This window comes from Beta vulgaris, chromosome 3 (assembly GCF_026745355.1).
Source record: "Beta vulgaris subsp. vulgaris cultivar EL10 chromosome 3, EL10.2, whole genome shotgun sequence".
Taxonomy (NCBI): Eukaryota; Viridiplantae; Streptophyta; class Magnoliopsida; order Caryophyllales; family Amaranthaceae; genus Beta; species Beta vulgaris.
In genome coordinates, this window is record NC_079204.1 from 53,308,346 (window position 1) to 53,319,871 (window position 11,526).

Below are 11,526 nucleotides of genomic sequence, written 5' to 3' on the forward strand. Positions count from 1 at the left end.
TGTCCTTATTTGTCATTTTACATAATCAATTAGCACAACTATCAGCTATCTATCAAACACCTTTATACAAACATCTAATACAATCAACTATCAACTAATACAATCAGCTAAAACAAATGTTATGTTGCCTCATGTATCGTTCCCTATTCCACACAATCAAATGAAACATTTATACTAATATATTAAAAGGTGTTCATAAGAAAGTTTGTGTGTTGTACGTACGAGGTATCGAACATGTGACCTTTGAAAGGGAAAGTGAAAGCTTAACCATTAATCCAGTAGAACACCATTGTTTAGCATTTCAAAATAAAATATCATAAGTTCTTATAATTATATCTCATTAAAAGATTGCACACGTAGTTATATTCCTAACCTTTTTATGATAATAACAAGTAGGAATGGCAACGGGTCGGACTTGGACCGGATTATGCATAATCCGACTCCGACCCTACAGAAAGTCGGATTTTAAATCTGAGTCTGACTCCGACTCCGAGATCCGACTTTGAAAATCCGAATCCGACCCGACCTAAAATCCGAACATCCGACTCCGAGATCCGACCCGACTTAAAATCCGAACATCCGACTTTAAATCCGAACATCCGACTTAAAATCCGAACATCCGACTCCGAACCTGATCCGACTTATTTTTCTTCCAATTTTTTAATCATTTTTTCTATGGGAAAATTCTATATAATACAACTGGCTGAAAGTCGAAGTCATATTATACATAAATAATACATTACATAAATAAGAACAAAGGATTGATTGACTCAAAGTCGGAGTCGGATTCGGATGTCGGATTATTTTATGAGATCCGACTCCGACCCTCCTCCGACTCGGAGTCGGATTTTTTAAACGGAGTCGGAGTCGGATTACTTTTTTGTCGGAGTCAAGTCGGATTTTTTCCTTCGGATCGAAGCAGACTAGGGTCGGATTCGAATTGGATTGCCATCCCTAATAACAAGAGACTAGTATAGACATAAACTCTTACTCCAATTCCTTGTCGAAAGAATTAAGCTATTGCTTTCATCTCCTAACTTTTAAGGGTTTATTTTTGAAAAATCATGCAATTAGTCATTTCGTCAATTTTTCCTCACTTGACAAAAAATTACGAAAAGTAACCACCCGGGGCAATCACTAGTCTATACAAATACATTAAAAGACGTTCCTAAACAAGGAACGGCGCCACATGGCGCTCTCTCTAAGAGAGTTTTAGTTCATGTTATCCATGTACAATAAATAAAAATAAAAATTACATAATATAAGTTTCAATCTCATGACCTCATGGTTCATATACTAAAATTTTAACCTCCAGACTAAGTTGTATATAATATTATCATTTTAAAGTACAATAGTGATAAATGAAATTTTTCCTTACCCGCAACATAGCCCGAACCCAAAAAGTTGTTAAACAAAAAAAATGCGCATTTCATATGCTAATACACTAACCAACTACACTACAATACTCATATTAGTATGTCAGTAAATAATCCGGGACGTTATGGGAATCAAACAACTAGTTACCTCTAAAGCTAAAAATCATGAAAGATTAACCTATGTTTATCTAATTATCTACTCTGTAATTAAAAAGCAAATTAACAAGTTAGCAAGATTAATAGAATGACGGTGACAAACGTGGTACGACCCCCCTCCTCTATTTTGTGCGAACTCGTCGGCTTTCTTTCCCCCAAATTTTCTCTCTCCTCTCTCTATCTGTCTTTCAACACAACCCATCTTTGATTTAATCTCCATGACATTCTTCCACTCTCTCTCATCGTCGTCGCACCATCGTTACCAAAAGCCCTAATTTGATTTCGTAAGTACTTTTTCCATCTTCAATTTCGCAGATCTAGGGTTTCTTTTTTTCATTTTCCTCTTTTTGGTACACCGTAGATCTGCAAATTACGTTCTATTTTACGGCAATCAAATATTTGAATATGCACGGAATTATTGTATAATTGTTATGATTCTATGGAAATTATTACATCTTTGATTGCGTATTGACGGTTGTCGTTTTTGATCGTTTTTTTTTTGGGTGCAGTTTCTTGAAGATTAAATGTTGTGGATCACTTTTGATGATATAGTACAGTTTTCTTGCTTGCAATTGATGGATAATGGCAGTTCAGATGGATAAACCTTCAGAAATTTCTTCGAAAGAACGTGCTCAGCGTCTGTACAATAAGGTATGTTTTTGTTTTTTTTAAAAAATTGTTTCATGTTAATTTTTCTGTTAAAATTATTGTTGGTCTAAATATGATTGATTTTCTTTGAATTGAACTAAGAATTGGGTCGGAGAATATTGATTTTAAGGGTGCTGTCTTGTTGTCTGGGATGCCTTTTGGTGTTTTATTTTTGTTTATTTTTCGTATGGTTTGTACTTGTTTAATAGAAAGGCAGAGTGATGATGATGATGAACTCTGTAATTTATAATTGTATATCTGCGACGGAGCTTAGTTGATTATGGAATAGTTTAGTCATTAGTGTGCTTGGAATCTCTAATCGTGAGACTAGGTGCTTGTTTGGTTGAGAAAGGACATGGAGTTGTCGAAGAAGTTTTTCGGAAGTGGAAGAATTTTGAGTTGTTTCTTTGATAATATAAAACATAGGAGGAAGTGGACCATTTTTTAGCATGTTAAGGGGCCATTGTCGACTACTGTAATTATGAACTTAGGAAATTGTTGAGTGCAATTTAAGAGAATTGAGATAGGGAGAACCTACCCAAAAAAAATCAGCGTTGCAACTAATTTGGAACTTTCGGAAAATGGAAGTGTTGCGAAGTAATATGGAATGGAGGAAGTATGGTTTCAATTTGATTAGCTATCCCTAATCATCAGCTTTTTAAGCTTTAGAATTTTTTGCACTATTGAGATACTGCTGTATGGATTATGGCTTTATTGTTCGTTTTGATATCTTATCCACATATAGCTTCACATTTATGACTAAAGCTTTGTACTGTGCAGAATGTCGAGCTGGAAAATACCCGACGTAAGTCCGCGCATGCCAGAATTCCTTCAGATCCTAATGTATGGCAACAAATCCGAGAGAACTATGAAGCCATAATTCTCGAAGATCATTCCTTTTCCGAGCAGCATGAGATTGAGCTTGCTTTATGGCAGTTGCATTACAGGCGAATAGAAGAACTGCGAGCCCTCTTAAATGCAGCTCTTTCTTCAAATGTTTCTTCTGCCACCCAAAATGCGAATGGTGGTCCTGCACGCCCTGATCGACTTGCAAGAATCCGATCTCAGTTTAAGACCTTCCTTTCAGAGGCGACAGGATTCTATCATGAGCTGATGTTAAAAGTGAAGGCAAAATATGGTCTGCCTCTTGATAATTTCTCAGATGATAGAGAGAATCAAACTTTTTTACCAAAGGATGGACACAGAACCACTGACCTCAAGAAGGGCTTGATTTCTTGCCATCGTTGCTTGATTTACCTTGGTGACCTTGCACGTTATAAAGGTCTCTATGGGGATGGTGAATCCAAGGCTCGAGAATTTGATGCAGCTTCTAGCTATTATGTTCAAGCATCTTCACTGTGGCCATCTGGTGGTAATCCACATCACCAGGTATTTTTTGTTGGCGCTTGCTGAAATGGGCAATCAGTTTGTTATCTTATATGTCCCGTTCATGCTTTGTTTTTTATTTTTTCTTTTAAATTTGTTTTGCAGCTTGCTATAGTGGCTGCATATCACGGTGATGAACTTGCTGCAACTTATCGCTATTTTCGGAGTTTGGCTGTTGAAAGCCCTTTTACGACGGCAAGGGACAATCTGATTATTGCATTTGAGAGGGTAAGTAATGTGATAACTGAGAGTTCCATTATGTTTTCTTGCAGCTTGTTTGGTTTGGCCTTCCTCTCTCTGTGTTGTTTAGGGAGGGTGGTTTCTTATAAATAGATGTCATAAACTAACTTTTGTGCAAATTTTATGGACTAATTTAAAACTAACTTGAACATTTGTTGTTTGGACGACAAAAAAGTCATGTAACACTATATTTCTTAGTGATCATAAATAATAAAGTACTTAAAGCTATGCTATGACATATGGTACATAAACATTGTAAAGTGATAGAGTATGTTGGGATCTTTTTTTTGAGAGTGAAAATAAGAAGTATCACTTACGCATGTGAACCCTTTGTCCTCATCCTTCACTTTCTACTCATCATGGAATCAACTGTTCCCTTTAAAAATGATACTTGTTTTCTGCTTTGTAAGCCATATGGTTGTTTTCTGTCCTTGATGATAGCAATATTCTAATGCTTTAACCTGATGCTTACTAGTTTGATTTTTTGATTCCTGTACTTGAACAACATCTTGATTAGCTCATTTCCCTTGATGCCTATAACTCTACACCATTACACTAAGGATTCTAGTTGTGCATAAATATTATCCTTGCTCCAAGAAATTGGTCCCTATTTCTGTGCAATGTCCAGTGACCTCGATGCTATTAAGACTCCCTCCTGTTTTTATTAGTTTACCAACTTCTTTAGGCACAAAGTTCTAGGAAAAATAGGTATGTTAGGTCATAGTAGGAAAGAGAAAGTATTAATTTATTGACACATTGTATTGAAGTTAATGTTGTGGAGAAGGTAAAGATAGTAATAATCAACAATTGGTTGGACCAATTCAAAACCATAAAAAAGAAGTGGGTAAACTAATAGGGGACAACCCCAAAAGGAAAGTGGGTAAACTTATAAAAGCTAGAGGGAGCATATGCTACAGGGGGAGAGCTATTTGGAATGCATGGGAAAAAAATATCTTAATTCTTCTTTAAATATTTCCCTTCATTTTGTTTAGGACATGTATATTTCGAACTTATAAGTCACACTTTGAAGGTTGGTTTTTGCCAATTGAATTGTACTATGAATTGATGTTATTTGTGAAAATTTGATACATTGATTTATAATGGAACAATTGTAATATATCAAATGAAATTAATGGTTAAAGTTTGATCCTGGAGAACGATGGTGACTTCTATTTAGAAACAGAGGGTGTCTAGTATCGACTTTCGAGTGATATGGTTGAGGTGAGTGTAAAATAAGGTCAATGGCCGCGAGATAGGCTTTGAACAAGGTATTAAATTTCTCACGAAGTTTGTATCCACATTTCATCTGCGAATGTAGGGAAGAATTTATTAGCAGTAATATGAGAAGGTACTGATTTTGGTATCTAGCAAAAAGTAAGACCAAAGCTATGGCAATGGAGACCATTACTAGACTAGTTATGTAGCATAATGAATTTGTTCCTAATTGTCTAGTTCATTAGTTTTAATGTTCAGGAACTCATGATTTTTTGTTCTCATATGACTTCCGCATGCCTAAACGATTGAGGTCACTTTGATGCTGTATTGCTGTGGATTCCAAGTTTTTGAAAGCTCTTGAGCTTCTTGAATATATTGAAATATGCATGCTGTTCTTAGATGCTGTATGGTTTTCCTTGCCATCTTTCTTTATTGTAGGATGTGACATTAAGGCACATACTAACTATCAACAAAATTTTCTACTTCTCTACCACAGAATCGTCAGAACTATACACAGCTGCAAGTGGACTCTAAAACTTCAACAGTGAAGGCAACCACCACTCGGATGTCTGGGAAAGGGAAAGGAAGAGGCGACACAAGGGCCTCGTCAAAAGAAAGTAGAAGTCAAACTAGTCCAAGTAAAGTAAAGGCACCCAGTATTCCAGAAACTTTTAAAGCATTTTGCATAAAGTTTGTCAGAGTGAATGGCATATTGTTCACCCGCACAAGGTATTATATCTTGTTGTATTACTTACAATGCGATATTCCTCTGTATGATTTGTATTTTAATCTTTTGCTGCATATGTTTTCAGCCTAGAAACCTTTGCCGATGTGTTAGCAATGACCAAGAATGATTTTTTGGTGCTTCTTTCGTCTGGTGTGGAGGAGAAACACAGTTTTGGGTCAGATGCTGCTGAATGTGGCCTTATTATAGTCAGGATGGTTGCCATACTCATATTTACAGTGCACAATGTGAACAGAGAATCTGAGAGTCAGTCATATGCTGAAATCTTACAGCGTTCAGTTCTTCTCCAGAATGCGTATACTGCAATCTTTGAGCTCATGGGCCATGTTGTTCAGCGATGCTTGCAGTTGCATGATTCTTTGTCAAGCTATCTATTGCCGGGCATCTTGGTGTTTGTGGAATGGTTAGCTTGCTATCCAGATGTTGCAACTTGCAGTGAAGCTGGGGAAAAACAAGCTAATGCTAGGCTGTTCTTTTGGAATTCCTGTGTAACCTTTTTCAACAAGCTTTTGTCAAGTGGGTTTTTGTCCAAGGATGAAGATGAGACATGCTTTTTCAATATGAGCAAATATGAAGAAAGCGAGACAAACAATCGTCTTGCGTTATGGGAAGACTTTGAGTTAAGGGGATTTTTGCCTCTTCAGCCTGCACAACAAATTCTGGATTTCTCAAGGAAGCATACTTTTGTGAATGGGAATGATGGTGGAATTAAGGAGAAAACAACTCGCGTACAGCGGATAGTTGCTGCTGGCAAGGTCTTTGCTAATGTTGTTCGGGTAGGGCAGCAGGGAATTTATTTTGACCCTGACTCGAAGAAATTCATTCTTGGTTCTGAGCCGCAATTATGTGTTGATCTCTTGCCTGAAAAAACGATGTCAAATGTCATGGGCCAAGTGTCACAAGTTGAGACGGCAAGTCCGAGAGCTCTTGAACCATCAAAGGTGGTTGAGGTAGAGGATGAGGAGGAAGTAATTGTTTTCAAGCCTTCAGCTGCAGATAAACAATTTGATGCAGGGTTTCGGACTTTGACTTCTTATGAGGATCTTGGGTTAGTGCCTAATATGTCTGGCGGAGAGCTGGGAGTTTATGATCGTCCTGTGTCAGTATCACCAAACAGAAACATTCTTAATGGAGTTTTTCCCATAAATATCCCTCAGAATGGGCATGATGCAACTTTGAGACCTTCTACGTCCATTGCTAATGCCACCTCCCAGCATATGCAACCTATCCAACCTATCCCACTCACCACTTCTGGTTGGCTGTCAGAGCAGCGGACTTCAATGATGAATGGTGTTAAGGATTTGAGCCTGATGGATAATGGGCATTTGATGAACCAAAAGCCTTCTGAGCATTTTTCACCCTTGCAATCTGCTGCCCTGTCTCTGCCTTTCTCGCATGCGGTCAATGTTAACCCTAGTAATGGCTATCCAGTGCAGGTCTCTGAAGCTTTCATGTCATCTAAGACCAACTTCGATGTATCATCTGGGACTGATTTTAGCATTTCCACATTCAATCCCCACTCTATTTTCTCAACTGTTCCTCGAAAAAATCCAGTCGGCCGACCCATTAGACACATAGGCCCTCCACCTGGTTTTACACCTGCCACTCCTAAATATGCTGGTGATAACCTGCATGAGCCAAGTCTGAAGGATGAGAACCCAATACTTGATGATTATAGGTGGCTAGATGAATATCAATTGCCATCGTCAACAAAACCAGACATTAACATATGTCCTAATCTCAATGGAGCTTCCTATAACCATATTGGCAAGTGGAATGTCACACCAGGGGCAATCAACTTCCCTTTTCCTGGAAAACAGGCTTCAGTTATTCAGGCCCCAGTTCAGAACAGTAAACTGTGGCAGGACTACCAGTATACTGATCGACTGAAACTAAGTGAGCAGCAGAAAGGAAATCAACAGGCATTGTCTTTTTCAGAGCAGTTTCAAGGTCAATCTCTGTGGGATGGTCGTTTTCTGGTGTGAAAGCTATGTCAAAAGTTCTTGGAGGTTTGTTATTCTATTCAGATAGCTTTCTTTTATGGATCAATTATGTTGAGGTTGAGATATGCTGACTAGTCTTCTTTTTGAAGAATCTACTGAGGTGATTTCTGGAGGCAGTTGCTACCGTTTCTGCATCCTGCTTCGGTTCTGCATTGATATTAAGTTTTTGTTGAAGCTTGAGTGATCTTGGGAGTGTTGCAGGCATCTGCTTTTGGAACAGGTATGTATCTGCTGTCCTATTTCCAATATTATGTCTATTTTGTGTATAGTACATACACAAAAGAATATTCTTATCTGGCATGGTAAGTAATGCTAACACCTCTAAAATGAGGGTTTATATTTAAGGTTGTAGCTGTAACTCAAACTTTTATGACACAAAAGCTTGATGTTTTGGCTGCAGGGAGAATTTTAATAATTGTTGAAAGTTTGGATGTGGAATTTAGGATCCCTTTCTATTAGGAAATTCATTTTCTCACACCTGCTTCCTGATTCTTTGTTTCACCATTGCCGCATGCGAACGGGTTTCTCAATTTCCTGCTTCACCCCCATTGGTTCCCCTTCTCTCTTGTCATGAGATGGGTCCTATTTTATCTCCTTTTTCGCTTCTCACCTTAAATTATGTGCCTTCCTCCATGCTGCAATTAATGGAGTAAGGAAACAATAATTGTGAGTGTTTGTTGTGTTGGGAACAAGTCAAGTTTGGGACAAATTTGATCATTCATGCAGACTCTCTTGTTTGTGGCTGAAACATTGTAAGATCTGAGGTGGTGGTTACTATCATGGTTATTCAGAACATTTTTATTAGTTGGGGTTTGTTTGTCTGTAAAAGAAACTCCAATAGGTGCTTGCATATTTTTACATGTATAAAGTTGTGAGATGTTAGTTGTATAAAATTATTGCCTAGTGTATCTGTTTGGGAGGAAAGTGTTCTCCAGGCAAACTATTTTTCTCACTTCCCGCCGTGTTTGGTTTGGACCGGATCTAGGAGAGGAAAATATGGGTTGAACTTCATTTTACAAGGGTGGAAAATTACTTTCCTTAGTGAGGAAGGGAAGGCACACTGTCCCTCACTCTACTAGGGGATATGCAACAAAACAAAGAAAAATGGGTTTAGATAGAAGTAACTTTCCTTGCAACCAAAGGAAAATCAGTCTAGAGTTTTTTGAAAAGCACTTTCCATTGGAAATGTTTCCCGTCCAACCAAACACACCCGAAGTCTATTATTGAGATTAATGTATAAAATCAGGTGTCAGTTAACATTGCTTAGTCCAAAGGGCTCAATCAACATTAATATCCCAACTATCGATTAGCTTATAGTATCATTTCTGAAAACAGTCTTGAATATCTTTAAGGAGGTGACACATAGTTGAGATTACTGTGGTGTTAATTTTTCCTATTGTGAATGATCCCTGTTCAATTATTTTTGGGCGGATTACCGCTTGATTGCTGTGGTGTTATTTTTGGGTAGATTGCCCCTTTTTGAGCCTATTTATGTCTTCCTTTGTTTTTTTGTGTTTTAATTTAAATATTGTTTTTTGTTGGGATGGGGGAGATCTTTAATTGTGGATAAAACGCTTGACTATGTATTAAGTTTCTTGTACTAACAATTGTTTCAGTAGGTGCCGAGGTTTCCAGGACGGAATGGATGGAGTCAATGGATGAGTAGGGAGACTTGCATTGGAAATACGAAGGGTTAGTGGTAGTCAGTCTGGCTGAATGGATGGGACCCGTCTGAAATTCGACATGTGGTTGGACCGGATTTCGGTGCTGGATAAGTATTAGCATACTCTACTAGGCCTTTGATCGGTGATATGAAAGATTTGGATGTTAGTAGGCGTTTCAAAAACCGTCGACAAGTTCAGTTTGAGGAAAGCTGATATTATGTGGTGGTATCTAGGGAATTTGCTTTCGAGCAATCTTAAGTTTCTACATATTATAATTTCATTTCTTTTGAGAAGCAGAAAGGTTATGCACAATGCTTTATATTAGTAATAGCAGAAATAAGCCCAGGTCTACAATCGCGTCAGCTTTTGTGGCCTTTGTGAAATTAGTTTTGATAATGACTGGTGACTGGAGTTTGTTCCTTAGACCAGACTCGTTTTGTTTGCTGTTTGTGTTGCCATTAGAGCTTTCATGGCATTGCAGTATTATTAGTGCTCTTACTATTAATATTGTATTCTATTTGCAGATTATTCTTTTTGGTGCCTTTTGCTTTCTATATTTCTTTTCATTTACCACTTCTAGGCCATTTGCTTTAGCATGCTGCTTATTTTAGTATCTTTTGGTGGTGGTGTGTCTGGGCCTGTACTTGACTATCCACGCTTGTCGTGACGCTCCACGCGACTTTTGTTATAGAGGGAGGCCCTTCCCTGCCTGACCTGTTTAACCCTTGCGCATTCTTCAAAGATGTGGATGGGCAGAGTGGAGGTATACCAAAACACCTGACCTGGATAAGGTATATACTAGAGGGTACCTATCCCAACACCCTTGCCGTGATAATAATTTTACTCTGTATCAAACTTTCGGGCATTAAAATATGTTTCAGGCGTGGATGATTGGGTGGATAAGTGGATTAGATGAGGCACATATTGCCGACTTTGGACAAAAGGACCTTACCCTGTCGACAATAATGGTCATTTGCCTAGCTGCGGTTCTTTTTGGCACCAAGGAATGGTGGTTTTGCATTTTTCAAGTAATTTTGTGAAAAACGCCTTCTGTCAGTGTGCTGTGCATGGTAATTAAGCTAATCTCTAAACATGTTCTCATAGAAATTCCATTTCGACTCACTATCACTTTTTTTTTTTTTTTTTTTTTTTTGGGGCCCCCATTCGGGGACCCGGGTAAGAAGAATTACCTCTGGGCCGCCCTCGCACAGGGCCACCCACGAGGTAATTTCCATATTGCACGTATCCCAAAATTTTCTCAAACTTGGTACTCGTGGCAAGGTGAGTGTGGTAGACTGGTAGTACAATAAATGGTGGAATTAGATGATTTTTTTTTTATATTTCTTCTCCAATTTTTTTGGGATCTAGATAAAGAACTATTCGAAATAGAGTAAAGCCATACAATGGGGTTAACTAATGGAAAAAAGAAGATGGAATTAATTAGGTGAATCCATCTCAAGTAAATTTTCGAAATATCAAAATTTTAAATATTTTTTCAATTTAAAATCAAAGATATTAATGGTTGCATAATTTGGTGTAAAGGTGTAGATATTTTATGTATTTCTTCAGTATCCATGTGTAATGCTTAATAATCACTGCACTCTTCCCTTCACCTTAGAGAATTAAGTTCAAGTGTCACAACTCACAAGTTATAAATGGTCTCGTAGTTCCTAATGAATCAAAATTATATAAATGTTAGTTATAGAGGATTCATAGTTCTTTAATGACTAAACGAAGAAAATTTAGCTTATTTGGTTTTAAAAAATATTTGAGTTAATCCTTGTACCATATACGAGGATGGATAGACCTTGAATTAAACAAGTCATCGATATATTTTGAAACTAGCTTTAATTTTTTAACGAGCAGATTACTATAAACCACGCCTAAATTCGACAATCTTGCATTATATGATATATTATTTCGCATACAAATTAATTTTGGACGTTAGGTAAAATCCATTGAGATCATGTGAACCTATGTGACTACAACAACCCAACAATACGTAAACGTCGACTTATGAGGCTGAGTCTGGAGTCAAAAGTTATTAGCGTGGTACATCGGGATGTTCATAAAAAACCGAAACCGAAATACCG

At 37.6% G+C, this 11,526-nt stretch overlaps 1 protein-coding gene across 2 annotated transcripts; it reads left to right on the forward strand.

Annotated features, from left to right (window-relative positions):
- The first annotated feature begins 1,631 nt into the window (after positions 1–1,631).
- LOC104889483 (nonsense-mediated mRNA decay factor SMG7) lies at positions 1,632–9,961 on the forward strand. Of its 2 annotated transcripts, none has more exons than XM_010674710.4 (8): positions 1,632–1,816; positions 2,042–2,183; positions 2,961–3,569; positions 3,672–3,794; positions 5,518–5,750; positions 5,834–7,775; positions 7,859–7,989; positions 9,386–9,961. In XM_010674710.4, exons 2-6 carry the CDS (start codon positions 2,115–2,117, stop codon positions 7,749–7,751), a joined length of 2,952 nt encoding a protein of 983 aa, XP_010673012.2. In that variant the 5' UTR covers positions 1,632–1,816; positions 2,042–2,114; the 3' UTR covers positions 7,752–7,775; positions 7,859–7,989; positions 9,386–9,961. The 2 variants fall into 2 exon arrangements, with proteins under 2 accessions (XP_010673012.2, XP_019103798.2); XM_019248253.3 differs by having other exon boundaries at positions 9,389–9,961.
- Positions 9,962–11,526: the final 1,565 nt, after the last annotated feature.